This window comes from Cryptotermes secundus, unplaced genomic scaffold, assembly GCF_002891405.2.
Source record: "Cryptotermes secundus unplaced genomic scaffold, Csec_1.0 scaffold669, whole genome shotgun sequence".
Lineage (NCBI taxonomy): Eukaryota > Metazoa > Arthropoda > Insecta > Blattodea > Kalotermitidae > Cryptotermes > Cryptotermes secundus.
Genome location: NW_019726235.1, coordinates 194,347 through 211,522, shown reverse-complemented (window position 1 = coordinate 211,522; position 17,176 = coordinate 194,347). Strand labels below are relative to the sequence as shown.

General features: G+C 41.9%; 1 protein-coding gene across 5 annotated transcripts in view; it reads right to left on the bottom strand.

The window, feature by feature from the left end:
- LOC111864059 (E3 ubiquitin-protein ligase TRIP12) overlaps positions 1-17,176 on the bottom strand; it is a 91,550-nt gene that overhangs the window by 55,963 nt on the left and 18,411 nt on the right. For 4 of the 5 annotated variants that reach the window (XM_023851038.2, XM_033751309.1, XM_033751311.1 and 1 more), the window contains exons 5-10: positions 15,735-15,923; positions 14,720-14,888; positions 8,435-8,670; positions 6,737-6,916; positions 3,091-3,278; positions 791-979 (exon numbers count right to left, since the gene is read on the bottom strand). In XM_023851038.2, coding sequence (XP_023706806.1) covers positions 791-979; positions 3,091-3,278; positions 6,737-6,916; positions 8,435-8,670; positions 14,720-14,888; positions 15,735-15,923 — 1,151 coding nt within the window. The remainder of the gene's footprint in view (positions 1-790; positions 980-3,090; positions 3,279-6,736; positions 6,917-8,434; positions 8,671-14,719; positions 14,889-15,734; positions 15,924-17,176) is intronic. The other variant, XM_033751312.1, reaches the window with a different exon arrangement.

Sequence of the window (17,176 nt, the reverse complement as noted above, 5' to 3'; positions counted from 1 at the left end):
CTAAAAGACTCACAGAACGGCATTTTGTGGAGAAGATTCCAGCCACAGGAAAGAAGGCAAAGCCACAAAGAAGATGTGTCGTGTGCTCAAGACAAGGCAAAAGGAAGGATACTGTTTATTGGTGTAGTGATTGTGAAGCAGCGATGTGTTTTGATGAATGTTTTAAGAAATACCACACACAACTCCACTTCTAATCAACTTGCTTCCATCGTTGAGATAAAGGGCGGCCATATTATCAGGTAAGATTATAACACCATCTTTTAAGATTATTTCAGTGAAAAATTCATAATTATATCTCATATAGTTCAAAAGCTATGATAATTAATATAATTTAGACACAAAATTTAAATGGCCAACTAAAAAGTAATACCGCCGGAGGCACCACGAAAGCGATTTTTAAATCCCCACGCTCAAGGGTTAACAACCAGATTTTTGGATGTGGCAAAGTTTACTACTTTAACTCCATCATCATTACTATTCCTAGTGCTGGATCTCAAAAATGGGATTTGCATGAATTATCCCATTAAACACCTGCATGTTCCTCCCACACATCCTGCTCACCTCATAGTCACCTAACTTCACTGCACGATGCATGAAGCTCTCTCCATTCTTCTGTCACTTCCTCACCTAACCAACAAGCTCTTCTGAACTGCCATCAATTCATATTTTAGGCAAACAAATTTCAAATGATAACATAACACCTACAGAAGCTAAGATCATATAAAAATCGTAGCATTCTCATTAACTTAGTGCATGGCAAACCACAACATTAAATTCTGATGTGACATACTGCCTGAAGAATAGACTTGCTGTGTCTGCGAGACAGCATCTCAAGTGCTGTCAGACTCTGCTCTGCCACGTCCATGCACTGAATTACTTGCAGCTTCTCTAGGAACACAGGCACAGCATCCACCACCACAGCCGAAGATCGAGGAAGGGCCTCCATCATGTATGTTAGAGCTCGACACGCATGGTTCATCTGAACATAAGAATAATTCCAGTTGAATTCCATGTACAAGTATATGCTGAGAAATGAAGACAGGCACATGGAAGGTGATCAAACGTAAACTTTGTATTAATATTCCTTACTTATTTGTGGTTTACTGAACAATGCTTTCACTAACAATGCAACACTAACATGTGAAGTGAAATATAAAACAGAAAGTATCTTCCTAATTAAATCCATCAGCATTATATCTGATCACTGACATCTGGCGTAATTTTAATGGTGAGCAACTTTTGGAAAAAATTTGGTATAACCATTTCAAATTTGAAAGATAAGAATTTTCACTGTTCTGAAGGGAGGTGTTACCATTTCAAAGTGCAAGAAGATTAGTATGCATAAAATGACAACTCAGCTGTGTTTTAGAACTGCCCCACAATGCAGTGAATGTACACACATATGCACAAGCCAGTGCACCTTCACCCTCTTCATTCATTTGTAGCATGCAAAGGATGTTCTGTACCAAGAGTGAGTCGCTAGTGCAAGACAGTATGTACAGTTATGTATGAGAAAACGTAATTTCATGGTTTAGCTAATGCTCAAGCTGCCGAGTATGTTGGATTACAGTTCATTAAAATCTTCTTGGGTGATCAGCCATGTTATTCTTGAGTTTAAAACCAGTGTCTCAGAGTTCTCCTCCACCTCCACCATTGGGGTTGTCGTCACATCGACCTGATGATGGAGACAGAGATCAGCAAAACACTGATTTTTAAATCAACAATGACAAGGCTGATCACCCAAGAAAATTTCAGCATGTTTATTCGCCATAAAAGCTTCAAATCTTACATACAATTCAGTACTTTCATATCTATATGATAACCACTTCAAACAAATGAAGAAACAACTATGTAACACTGAGAGCTGGGATAATAGTTAAATGATGTGTGGGAACCACCTGCAGTGAATCGAACACTAGCCAATCACAGGCTAGCAACCAGCCAATGCTAAGCAACAGCTGGGTAAACAGCCATTGGCCATTGCTAGGCAAAGTCTACAACAATACAGACAGCGACATGTTTTCTACAGGCCGGACTCAAGGTTATATAAGAAGATATAGTGATTACCCGTGTGGAGGTGGGGTTGAATACCTCCATCGTGACCCTGCGAGTCGTCAGAGGCAACAAAAAGGGGAGTTTCAAATCTGGACAGTAAAATATGGTTATGAATCCCAAGGGACTTGGACCCGAGAAAGGCGGCTCTGGCAAGGGCCAGCAGCATATACAAAAAACAGACCCGTCTTCTCATCAGGGAGGGTACACCACAAAAACAAGATCATAACTACTGGTCATGAGCATCAGATGGGGCTCGACACCAAGACTTACTGTTTGACTGACCGTCAGTCGCAATGTGTCTTTGATTTTGAAATAGGAGAGAGGTACAGTGTGTGTATGACAATTATTACAAGCAGCAGCATTACTGTTATTAGCCGTCAGCCAGCGACCTTCAACCCTTCAAGTTTGTCTGTGTATTCTGTGCATCTACAATAAATATTTATACATGTCCAATAAGAGATTGTCTCTACATACATATGACTACCCACAGATGAATAGAAAATAATCTGAAATGGAGTAGCCGTGAACTAACTGAGCTACTATCCTGGAATTTGCCTTGAAGAACTGAGGAAAACCATGCAAAAGCCTGAGGCAGGATAGCTGACGTCCTGGTTGAGAGCTGAACTGTGTAACTCCTGAATACAAGCCAAAAGTATTACTGCTAAGCCAATGTGTTCAGTATGATGATGCTGGTGATGTCAAATCACTTATAGGACATTCTATTTCAACTAGGCAAGCTCCTTAACACATTCAGACAAAGAAATATGAATCCCGCACAATCCCCACAGCATAGCCATTATGCAAAGCTCAGTAACAGCTTTTACATGAAACTGCAAAATTAATTTTATGCTACTTCAACAATCTGTACTAAAGTATCTCCATAGTAACTAAACATGGTAGAGCCAATGGTCCTGTACTTCAACACAGAAGAAAAATGGAAACTGAAGAGTGTCAAAATGTAATGTTACAATTTGGGGCAAAGGAATGTGGTCATATGCACTGTGACATTATGTTTCAGGGTATGAGTGCGTGTACCATGTCAAAGTTGTGCTCCATGCCCAGCAAGGAGATAAGAGCTGGAACCACTTGCTTGACTGGGAACCCGGCCAGTGTGTCCTCATTTCCCATCACCAACATCTGGCACATTTCAATCACAGCCTGTAACTGCTGCCCCTCATCCCCTGTGGCTTGCAGGCCCTGTAGAAGCTGCTGTGCTTTCGAAGCTGAACAAAAGAAAAGCAACACGTCAGCACAGTTTACATTGTGGTGCAGTATAGTAAAACCCGCTCAAAACAGAACCTCAGGAGAGTTCATCACTTTTTCAAGTTGTGATAGGTTTACCTTTAATACACAGGCACACTTCTAAATAAAATAACATGGACATAAACCAGAAGACAGGGCTCAAGATACATCACAATAGCAGTTCTAAAACACTTTCCATTGATACAGCCCTTGGTATCAGTGCGAGATGTCACATGGTGATTTCAGCCTAAACCTATATTATCAGTGATATGATCCAGTTTAAACAAACTTAATTCAGTTCATGGCCAGAATAAGTTACATAGAAATAACAAAGTGCTAAATGCCAGAACATACCAAAAACTTATTAGTTTGCTGCTGCTGCTTAATGACAACCACATTTCAATTCACATTTTTGTCACAGTCACATGCATGCCATATTCAGCTTTCAGTCTGTTCCTTGCTTATATTTTGATAGAAGAAAACATTAAAAAATCCCAATTCTCAAAGGCAGGTTGTGGCAAACAGGACTAGAACTTTGTAAGTTTGTTTGGTCAGAATGGGATAAGCCTCACCAAATCTGTAACAAAATCAATCCAGCTTCAATGATTAAAAATCATTTCCTTTCCTGATTAGATTTCTGAATGTTTCAAGAAGCTTGTCTCTTCCCAGCATCACTGACATGTTCAACACGAATAGAACATAGGCTCCTTACCCAATCACCAGCTACCAAGCAATTCGGAATAATTTCTTCAATGACAGTTTTTAGAATCTCTAATAACAACACAATCACAAACTTCTGTTTCCATTGAATGTACTGATCTGAAGTAATTTCATCCAAGAGATAAAAATGTGCAAAGTTTCCATATTTATTCCCCAGAAAGCTCCAAAATAGTCACTTCTGCAACTTGCAGTAAAATACTCAACGAGTTTAGCCTTCCAAACACGTCTACAAGATATGCAAATAAATCACAAAATTCACATCTGTTAAATGGTGAAGAAGAATTGATCCATTTTCATACAGAAACATCTCACAGTATGAAGAAAGCAGTCTTCTGGGATTTGGCGCCATGTATATGTGGTGTTAACCGACGTTTCGGAGGAACGTTACCGTGTCTCACGGTGTTGTCGCTTGCAGATTTAACTATACTTTTTCTTCAACCCTGAAGATGGGGGCGATACGTTCCTCCGAAATGTCGGTTAACACCACATATACACGGCGCCAAATCCCAGAAGACTGCTTTCTTCATAGTCACCGCCGTGAAAGCCTCAAATCTTACATCTCACAGTATTTCCCCCTGCTATCCACCATACTTGTGTGTGAAACAGTAGCAGTGCAACTGGACCCAACCCCAGAGCAACACAATTTCTTTCTTCCTTTTTCCAAAAGTCCATTAAAGTATTCAGCAGCATATATTTAATCACCTGCAGGCTTTATTATTTTCCACAATTCAAAGGAATGTACCTTCCCAAACACATAGGATGTACCAAAAAGAATACGATTTCAGGCACCTGTAGTTCAGGAACAAAAATGGACATGAGGGTGCTGTTCGCAGTCTTTCATTCATCATCTGGAAGTCTTTTTATACATAAGCAGCAAAGTTCTTAAGCGCAAAACCCTTCACAGTGGGCACCATCTGTAGTTCTGCATACATCTGATTGAGCTTAGTACTAACATCACCATATCTGTCCTTGTTCCTGAGTTGCGGTTTCTGAAATCCTATCATTCCATTTGGTAGACCTTGTACAAAAGCACATACATACAAGTCACACCATTTTATGTTAAATTATTTTTTGCTTTGAATTCCATATTAAATACTACCAATACATGAGGAGCAACTGTGCAAAGGTTTTCACTCTGCTCTTCACAGGTTTCAGTTTAATCCAAGTTCCATATCAGGAAGGTTCTGCTACACCCTTTTCTCTTATGAGACATTAGAAGATCTATTCCCAACTTTATAAGAAGATACTTAAGGCATCGAGTTCATTTCTGTGTCTACTCATCCATGCCACAAGCAGTAGAAGAGGGAGCACATCTGAACAAGCAGACAACATGGTGTCAACCACTTCAATACTATCCTGTGCTCAAGTGTCTATTCACATCTTCGATAAATACTTTAAGCAGCTTTTGTAACGTGTTTCTTCAAGTGACATTTTAGTTTCATTTTGAAGTTACTGTGAAATTTTTCATGAAAAACCCTTATTACTGGTCTACCCTTTCTTACTTTCGAACTGCCAAGACTCCTTAAGCTTTTTCAATTACACCCAAGCTAACAGGGACTTCTTTTATTCAAGACCACTTCTTTACATATCCACAAAACTTGGCAGAATCCTCCTGAATATATAAATTTCTAATGAATTTACTTCTTATTTTTGCATTATTACAAACATGGACATGCTTTTGTGAACATGTTAATGAACCTGCAGTGTCACTGTCTTCTTTGATCCCTCTGATTAACCGAGTTATCACTTGATTCAGGCAATTATTATATATTTATTTATATTTGTTTCGTTTATCAATTTATAAATTTACATTTAGGCTATCTCTCTGCCTTTAACTGAACTATGATCGCGACTTCTACATAAGGTCTTACTGCCTTGTCTTGTACTGGCAATATCATGCTTTAGTGGAAATTCTGAGATTCCCAAAGTGCCAGCCTGTCACCCCCTTGACAGACTTGTGCAACCATTAGCATTTGAGTCAGAAGTTCATAAGTGACACCCTGCCCAGTGGAATTACTGCCACTGAACGTGCCTGGCAACCAGAACCAATATCACAGCAATTATAACATAGCTTGCTTAGTTTGAATGTTCCAAACAATGAAGAAACCTACATAATTTCTGTTACTCAACACATACACCTGTACTGCTTGCACCTAAGAAAATGTAAGTTGACCAGAACTGTAATTACTCAACGTCACAACCTGGACCAGTTCGCATGTGTGATGAATACTCCATACACAGCATTTTATAAAAGCTTTTAAATTTACCAAGAAATTCTACATTACAATTAAAGTGCTCTCCAGCTCTCTGGTTCCTCCAATCATACTTTACTTACCTACCCTTAATTAAATTTATGAGAATTTATCTCACTGGTTCCCAATCCTTAAAAAGGCCTTGTTACTCTGAGCATGGTTTGGTGAGAATAAACAAGGTTATGAGCAACACCTGAGGCACTGGGAAACTACAGCAGCAGAAACTGGGCACAAAGAGAATAGTTACCAACACACAATTCTGATACATCAAAGTATTTCAACTAAATCATGTGTCACAAGCTCATCCTAGAACATATTATGAGTCCTATAAGTAAAGGTATTCATCACCTTCTTCACACAATATTATTGTGACCTTGTACCAATATGTTACAACACTTACCTGCTAGTATTTAATTCCTAATTCAGTGACTGCTATATGAGGAACACACATCTTACAAACAACTTACATGAACTGGCACCCATGCTACGATGCAACAAGGTTTGCATTCTTGGACCCAAGGCTCCAAACAGATGTGGGGGTAAACCTCTGGCCTCCAGCAGGGCTTGCAGTCGGCCAACTTCACTGTCATCACTCTCACTGTCTGCCGCAGAGCTGGTCACCCCTGATGGACCAGATGCAGATCCAGCTACAAGGAGAAAAAGTAAAACTGTTGGATGTTTCACTGTTTAGGTATGTCACTTATGCAGGGAGGTCATCTGGCAGGTGTGCTGAGGCATGACCTTTGCATGACACACAATCACTGCCTCACCCATTGACTTTTCCGTGAGATAAGAGCTACATTACAGAAAGGAGTTCAGTTATGTCTTACAAGAGATACTGGAAATGCTCACCATCGGTTCATATAAATCTTCTGAATGAGGCAGAGCATATGTTCTCCCTGCATGGTGCTGCCTGATTTACATCAAACACCACTTCCCAGTAATAGTTGGTGGCTACTGTCCTTGCTGCTCCAGGGCTCAATGGGTTTTGGAAAATATCTGCTACAGCACAGTGTTACAGAGTTCCTTAATACTTAGCCTTAATGTGACGCAAACAGCACTCATTTACTGGGTAACTGATCTCCTTGCTCACACAATACAGCTGTCCTCAGGGTACATGGGATACTATGAGCTGCATGTTTTCATAGGGTTTGTCTTCCATGTGCCAATAGACTACATTTCCAAACATCACCACCATGAGAGGAGAGGTAGACAGACAGAATGCGGAGTGATGTCAGTGGGTGAAGAAGCAACAAACCATAGTTCATAACCACTTCACTGTACACTGGGTCTGTAGAAGTGGGCGCAATTGCCAAATCCTACTGAAAATGTCCACAGTGTTTTACTACCTGTCAGTTGCATGGAAAATGATAATTGTTCCTGCATAAGACACAGGGCTCATAATTCTCCTTGCACACAGGACACACCAAACACAAAACATTTACTTCGTGAAGCCGAACTTTGCGCATGTGTCCAGTCCAATAAATTCAACACTTAAGAAGAAATACAGCAACCTCGGACCAAATCTGCTATCATAAATTGACAAGCTGCCAAATGCAGAAATTACTGGATCATGTGACCACAACGCACGCACAACTGTGCTATGTAAGGACATAGCTTCAAAAATGTCCCTGCAGTTGTTGTGGTCTGTTCTGATATTCCCGTTTCTTGTACAATATACTCTACGAGGCTTAGGAGATGAACATTCAAACACGGGTCCAATACCGTCCAACTTATCTTCTGTTCATACCTCTCACACTTTTGTTTCCTGTCCACTCACACAGCAAAGACTATATATAATGTTCCTGATGATGTCTGTGTGCGGAGCTCAAACCCCGGGAAACCTGAAATCCCTCACACAGACTTACACTTCTGCACAATTTTCCATCCATGTGATCTAATAATTTCTGTAATATCTTCAGCCTATTCATGATGAAGAGTTGCACCAAAGTTAATACTCTGTTTAGATAAAACTCAATTTGAATGAATTCTGGGGTAAAATTATAGGGGACCTATGGAAGTAAAACAATTACAACAGTCTTACTTCAGGCTATAATCCACTCTTCAATGAAACCGTACACAGTCCAGACAAAATACAGAATGCTGACACCAATTAACTATCATTTTACTATACTGAGTGAGGAACACTATTCACTAGAACCTACCTGATGGTACCGTTGCATGATGGACTGCACGTTCATCTCCAGCTGCACCCACTGTACTTGCAGGGACTGGAACTCCATTGGCAGAGGCTGCTCCGGCCGGTGTCAGTGCACCACTGCTTGAGGCATCCTGCCCCTGACCACTACTTGAAGACATTCCTCCTGCTCCTCCGCTCGAAGGAACGGCCGTAGAGGTGGCCCCTGGCAGGGGAACCTTTCCAGCCTGGGACGAGCGGCGACTATCATACAAGAACAAACCATGCAAATCAGCAATATCAACATAAAAACTGGGATTCTGTTCCTACAAGTCCTACTCCTGTATGTACAAACTGTGAGAGATGAAAGCATCGTGCCCAGAACAAAAAGGATGACTACAGATTAACTTTTAATGTCATACATTTATTACACCTACCCCAACCCCACCATATGATACAACAAAAAATGTAGATGCATGAATTACCCAAAGAGATAGTTAGTTAGTTATTGGAGAGGGTGGGTTTCCCCATGCACTTAGACCAGTATTGGTCCATTGTGCTTCCCTCTATGATATTCTACCAGTCTCTATATCCTACCGATATTGGTGCGTACCATCAGTCCCGACCGAGCCAGAGAGTTTGGCCTCTACTGGCTTGGCGGTATCTATAATGCTTCCCCCATCCATCAGAGGCGTTACAGACTACTGTTGGGCGGGAAATGTCCTTGAATTTAGCTCAGTGACCTCCTTTGGAGATATGAGGTTCTTTTACGTGTCGTAAAGCTATGACACGGGACCCACAGCTTAAAGTCCCTCCCCGAGGACTTGTTCCCTGAATATTTCTGCCCTTAAAAATTCCACAACCTCCGCCAGGTTTGAACCTGCGTACCAAGAGTCATGAGGTGGGAACGTTACCTCTAGACTACAGAGGCCGCTACCCAAAGAGATAAGTATGAGGCATAGCCATAAAATAAGTTCTGTTTGCAAATATTGCTGCTGCTGCACTGTGGTCACTATGATGTGCGTGCATGCAAAGTTTGTTGGTCCTTTTGGGAGGCAAGGACGCCATTTGCAGACAATCAAACCATGTTTATGCATCGTCCTGTGCGTTTACAATGTTCAAGAAAATCAAGAAGCCTGCCGCCCATGAAATGTTGCCTTTAATCCATTTCTTGAATGCAAGAAACCAGCTGACACTCATCAACTTTCTAAGGTGTATGGAGAACATGCCACAATTCAATGGTAAGGAGATAGGTGAGACACTTTAATGATCTGCAGAGCGGCCGACTGTCTGTGGTTAATGAAGATTTGGTGTGTGCAGATTCAAAAGAACAGACAAAAAAGAACATTTTGTCACTTAACCTATATTTTCCACAAATTTCAGTCACTGCTTCACAAAATTGTCTTACAAACTTAGTTTTCAGAAGCTGTGTTCAGGCTGGGTGCCAAAGATGCTTACAAAAGAATACAAAATGAAAAGGCAGGCCAGAGCATTGACCATGCTGACATGATACTGTGAGCAAGGCAATGACTTCTTGAGCCGCACAGGCACAGGGGATGAGACATGGGTGTCGTACATAACCACGAAATCAAAGCAGCAGTCCATGGAATAGAGCCACACATCATCGCCAATAAAGAAAAAATTCAAACAGCCATTTCAACTGGCAAGATCATGTGCACAGTGTTTTGGGACAGAAAAAGCGTTTTGCTTGTGGAATTCTAGCCTCAAGTCTCAAAAATTAATGCAGGTGTCTACTGCGACACACTTAAGAAACTGGGTTGTGTGATCCAGAACAAGAGACATGGCATGCTTAGTTGGGGTGTTGTGATGCTTCATGACAATGCAAGATCTCATCGCGACATTTGATTGGGAACAATTCAATCACCCACCCTACAGCCCAGACTTAGCGCCAAGTTATTTTCAGGCATTCCTGCATCTGAAAACTTTCCTTGGTGACCGGTGGTTCCAGATCGAGGTCAAAGAAGCTGTTAACACATGGCTTGCATTGCAGCAGGCGGCATCATTCAACGATGCGGGGATACAAAAACTGGTACCCCGCTACAAGTGCCTCAACAATGGTGGAAACTATGTAGAAAAGTGGCCTACGGTACATACATCAAATGACAATATAAATGGTTTGGAAATAAATCCTTTTTTTTTTCGATAGCCCATTGGAACTTACTTTCTGGATAACCTACATAAGTTATGTCTTGTGAATGACCCTCTTATCAACTGAACAACTTGAACAACTTCTATATCTTGGTTTAGTCAACACTTCCACGTGTTCACTTAAATTTTTTTGTGTCACTTAAACTCAATAAAAAATTAAAAATTACTCATGAATTTATACTCTGGATATGGCATTAGCACAAACAGGAGAGAAGTCAGGGGTCTGGAGCAAAAACAGCAGAGACAGCCAAGATGTGTACCACAGATTAGTAAGACACCTGCCTTACTAATCTGTGCATGCCATACAAATAATGACCTAGAATTACACAAAGACGGCCACACAGACAAGATCCAAAACATGTGTAGGAATCAAAATTTCATAAGTAATTTGCAGGAAAACCCTTAAATCACAGAAAATAATACATTAGGCATATATGGCTAGGACCAAAAAAAATGTGGAAAAACATAAAATGTGGGGCTCGTAAACTGGGATTTCACTGTAATTAGCACTTCTTGGTGTATGATATTTAACCTTATCACACACACATATCAAATTCACAGGTTATGCTCTCCTCTACTTATGTTAACAGTAGGGACACAAACAACTTCAATATATATATATACAGGGTGTCCCAGGAGGAATGTGCCAAACTTCGGGAGGGTGTTCCTTATGTTAAAGTATGCCGATATAACCCAAAACACCTATGTCCAAAGTTGAACGGTTACGGAGATAATGGCCCGAGAAAAGTGTGGTCTTCTTGCAGGTCCACGCACTATATGTACCTGTCAGCTGAGACCCTTATCTGTTTGTCCTTGAGTGCCGCGAGTCACACTAGCGTAAGCTCATGCGCTGCCTACAGATTACGTTGCAGTGGGGTCGTGAATGGGTGGTAAATTAGTTGTGTGATGAGTTGCTGAAATGCCTTTTGTGTTTTCACACGTCGAGTATTGTGATATGCATTTTGTGTATGGATTTTGCGGTGGCAATGCACGTGCTGCTGTTGAAGAGTACCAAAGGCGTTTTCCCGATCGAAGGATTCCATCTCGAAGTGTATTTACGCGAATTCACCAGACATTGCGTGAGACTGGTTCTCTTCCGAGTGTTTCTGTGCAGTCGGAAAGGGAGGATGTACAAATGAGAAACACACGAGAGAACATTCTTCGCATGATTGATAGAAGTCCGCGTCTCTCCACTCGTAGAATGGCCTCTCGCATCGGCGTATCACGTATGCAGGTGTGGCGAACTTTACATGACGAAGACCTGTATCCTTACCATGATCAAAGGGTACAACATCTGGAACCAGGCGACCATGCTCAGCGTATGGATTTCTGCCACTGGATAAAAGCTCATCCCGAACTGTTAAGCGTCATTTTATTCAGTGATGAGGCGTCGTTTACCCGGGACGGTGTAAATAATTTACGAAATATTCATACGTGGTCCCATAATAATCCACATGAGATAATGGAAACGAAATTCCAAAAGAGATTTTCTGTGAATGTATGGTGTGGTGTGCTTGGGAACAGGTTGATCGGACCTTTTGTGTTTCACAACAATTTAACTGGAAACACGTATGGAGCCTTCCTAAGGAATGAGTTACCATGTTTGTTGGAAGACATCCCGTTAACGATAAGGAGGAAAATGTACTTCCAACATGATGGGGCTCCTCCACATTATACTCAGCACGTGAGACACTACTTAGATGAATCCTTCCCTAACCGCTGGATAGGTCGTGGTGGTCCCATTGCATGGCCACCGAGGTCGCCAGATCTTACGCCTCTAGATTATTACCTCTGGGGCCACATGAAGACCTTAGTCTACGAAACTAAGGTCGATTCCCGAGAAGCACTGCGGAATCGTATTTTTGCAGCGGCAGAGCACATACGTCACCATTCAGGCAACATTGCTTCTGCTACCCAATCCCTCATGATGCGTGCCGAAAACTGCATTGCAGCTGGCGGAGGACACTTTGAACAATTACTATAAAGCAGGTACTGTATTTTAATACTTATGTAGTTGGCTTATAGCAGAATATGCAGTCAGTCATGTTACACCAGCGCTTGCCATTCATGTGTCATGTGTAGTGATGAGGCGTCTTTTACCCTGGACGGTGTAAATAATTTACGAAATGTGCATACGTGGTCCCATAATAATCCACATGAGATAATGGAAACGAAATTCCAAAAGAGATTATCCGTGAATGTAGGTATAATAAGAGTTATGTGGTCGGCTCATAGCGCAGCCATATTACGTCATCGCACGCCAGTCATGTGTTATGTATACTGCTTGGAAACCTAAGGACAATTATGACATGGCGAGCGAGTATTTTGTACTTCAATTTTATGGCTTTCCGTCACTCACAAGTTGGTTTGATGTTACGTACATTATTAACATTACAGAATCCACATATTCCTGCCAGTTTTAATATCTATTTTGTAATCAACAAGTGTGTAACCCCGGTCAAAGTTTGACACTTCTCTGGCCATTATCTCCGTAACCGTTCAACTTTGGACATAGGTGTTTTGGGTTATATCGGCATACTTTAACATAAGGAACACCCTCCCGAAGTTTGGCACATTCCTCCTGGGACACCCTGTATATATTACCTCACAATGAAACAAAATTCCCTCAAATGACTGCACACAATGATAGATACTATTAGTTCACAATGAAGCCAACATAAAGCCTGTGCCTACACACAAACTACTATTGTTACCACTCACGTATATCAGCAAGGATTAGCCAACACTGATGAACTGCTCCTGCCATGTAAGATTTGAGGTTTTCACGGCAGTGATTATGAAGAAAGCAGTTTTCTGGGATGTGGCGCCATGTAGATATTGTGCTGGCTGAAGTTTCGGAGTAACATACTCCTCCATCTTCAGGGTAGAAGAAACTCCGCGAGCAGGTGCTCACTCATGTAGTTTCTTCTTCAGGGTGAACAAGAACCAGGAAAAGTGTCAACCACAGAAGGAACTGGCTGCTGAGAGAATCAGGATGACCCACCATGCAAAAGTGGCATGGCGTAGGAGACACAGGGACAGGTACAATGCTGCAGCAACATCCCAGGAAAGACGTGTGCTCTGGAAGCAACGTCGAGTGCACCCGGGAGACAACAGAAGAATAAGGAGCCAAAACTTCAAGGAACCCATTCCTAGAAGCATGAAGACATTACACGAGGCCCTTGGAAAAGCTCTCGAGTCAGAGGGCATGAAGGGAACCATTTGGATTTCCAGTAGATTAAGAGAGGTGAGACACTCAACACTGTGGTGGTGTCGACCCCCTCCAAAACAGAAAAAAAAATGGAATAGCGCATGATGGAGGAACCGGTAACACAGAAGCACCAGCCTCCCCCAGCTAGAATGAGTGACAAATGAATGTGAAATGACGGAATCAATAACCATTGGACCATGGAGCTGCTCAGGACAAGCACCTTGAAGAAAGGGGACAGAGGTAGCTCCCCAAAGGAAAAGGAACAGGGATATACCATTAGGCTGTTTGGGATGAACAACCTTTAGAAGGGAGCAGTGTGACGTGGATGGCGCAACAGGAAGTAGGGGTCATGTGTGTTTCCGTGAGTGATGTCACATACCCCCACTCCTTCCATCATTATGCAACGCTTGGTAAACAACCCCCCTCCCTCCCGCTAGGCTGTGACATCACGCAACAGGTGAGTCCATGCAGTGACTGTTACTAGACAATCGCTACACACGGCGATTATGCAACAGGGAAGCGAGGTGCGTTTTCTGCTGTCTGGCTGAGGGTTTATAAGAGAAACTGGAATGCCTAAGGAGAGAAGTGGAAGTCTAGCAGTTGCTGAGTGCAGCTGCAGTCTAGCATTCGCGGGAGTTAGTTGAGCATTAGCAGTCAGTTTCCAGCCTTCAGAGAGAGAGTTACTAGTACTGAGTAGAAGTATTCATAATGAGTTGAAGTCCAGCAGCCACGAGTTGTTGTTGAGTTTATCAAGTGAATGGCAGTGACTACAGCAGAAGTAACTGTGATACCGCAGATGGCAGTAATTGTAACACTGTAAACTGTGTAAGTGCAAAAGTGAGTGTGGAATAAATTCACTAGATCCAAAACAGCGTGAAGTTATTTGTTGTGTCAAACACCCAACACATGACAGTATCATATGCCAAGAATTACCTGCTGCTGGCACAGGACCCCGTGGTGGTCTTGCTCCGAGTGCTGCGCCGTAACAGGTGCCCTCTTCCCTCTGCCTGAGTACCGTTGGTTCCTCCTCCGCCACCTGTTCCTGGAACCTCTCTGTTGTGAGTGGCAGTACCACTGTTACTGACAGTTGATTGGGTACCACCTGAAACAGTGAATATTACTACAATTATTGTGTTTCTGGACATTATCCAGAGATATGGACTAGCTCTATCGATTACATCTAACTGAGCAGGTTCCACCTGAAGACGGAGATAGAATCCAGTCTCAGAGATGTTCTGCATTTTAAAAAGAAACAGGACATGGATAATGAGCAGAAACAAGATAACTGTATTAATATACCACCATCACAAACTTTTAGAGTGAATAGGCTCCAGTTTAGAAAACAAAGATTAACGGCCGTGGGGATCAGTTGCTCTGACCACATGACACCCTCTATCCGCTAAAGTTGGCACTACCTTCTCCGACAAGTGGTGGTCACTTGGTTGGTATAGTTTGCTTGAGGACTACAGGCCACATTTTTTTTTTGAGATAAGCATAGGCTTTTGCACAATGTCCATCAACACAAAGATGGAAAAAATCACGGCAAAATGTGAGAGGGCTGACACTTCAAATGAATTCATGACATCCAGTTCAGCTGTGTTAAAAGTGGAAACCATACACATTACAAAATGCTTCTCATGAAGCAGGAAATGAGCTTGTATTTTGTAGCACAGCCTTGTCTGACCACCTCCCAATCATACATTTACGTTTTCTTCCTGCTGCTCATCACTACCATTTTCATTCTCACTATCAATAATCCCATGCATACCTGGTTTCACCAACTAAGTGCTACCATCCAAACTAAACTTACCAATAATTAAATTGTCTAAAACTTCATTAAAAAACTTATACTTGTCCAAGCTCCACGAGTACATGACTTTTTCATAGTCTGGCCCTGATAACTATGGGGTCACAAATTCTTGGCTCAATGAATAAGCTGAACACTTACCCAGATTCCTGGTGGAGTCAGCAACCTTGGCCTTCTTCTTGGGTACCACGGTGATGCCGCCGCGTCTCTGTGTTTGGGTGGTAGTTGCTATGCTCACACTGTTGGTGGTGGCAGCTGTCTCTGAAATGCCAAGTCGTACCTGACTACGAAGCGGATATTTCTTCACTTGGGCTACTGGTACACCTGTTTCTGAAAACAATTCTAAGTATAATTTTCACACCACCTTACACAGTTAACACCACCCCCCACGTCATCTGCCGCCCAAGCATCAGGAATTCTCAAGCAANGGGGGGGGGGGGAAGAAAAAACCCCTGCGCTCAGAAAACAAGGTGACAGTCATTGTATCTTGAGATGCTGACTTCCCGAAACAAACTCATATAATAAATGCCAGTTACTAGTACTATTTCAAAAACTGAAGGAGGGGCAGGGTTTAAAACCAGCTCTATGAAAAACAAACCAGGTTCTTGGTCCAATATTTATTTTCTCCACAATAAGCAGCAATGTGACCATAAATCCACTTCACTGAACTGAGATGGGATTTTTTTTGAACTGCCACCCTGTAATGTCCATCCATTACCACTGCTGAAACAGTATTCAATTAAGGTTGATTGAAAATGTGAAAAATGCAGCCCAGGAATTGTGAACACAATGACCACAAGGTTTCTTCGATGCTGGAATAACACTTCATGAACACCAGAGCAAGCATATTCTGCAGGAGGGAGAGAACCTTCACATCATAATCATCATTATTGTTGTTATTATTATTTTGCTTGTTAAGGGCTTTGTCTTATACATACACAGAAAAAGCAGTGCACTCCTTTGCTTGCACTAACAATTTTGTTCCCATCCAAGGCTAGTCATTTACAGTGATCTGTCTGGAGAATGCTTGGACAGTAACACATCCTGACACATCCCTGAATGTACTTTGACCCCCATACATCACTCCTATGTCACCAGACCATGCATGTTAGCCACATGCATGGTCTTGTGATGCATGGTCCACGATTCTTTGGACATATGTAGATAATTTGTTATTCACTTCTTTACTACGAAATGAGTTACTTGCTGGTGGACTGCAAATATGCCTGGGATGGTAGGGAAGCCTGCAGTAACACTGCTGTGAGTGGAAGTGTTAATGAAGTCCGTGTCACCCACAGTTTCATAGGGAACAACCCTAACAGTGGCACTGAAAGCTCATGTTCTGTTCACACATGCCACCTGCAAGTATACTCAAGCATTGCACAAACTTCATGTGCTGAAGAAATCATGGCAAAAATCCATACAAACAATAAAAACTATGCACTTTCAATTACTACCACACTCCTGAACAAGTCACATGCGACAAACTCCCAATGGTGTACTGGGCCTTTCCCAAAGCACATATTATTAGTATTACAACATTTTTCTTCAAAAATGTGCTTTCTAGAAATACTGCATGGAAA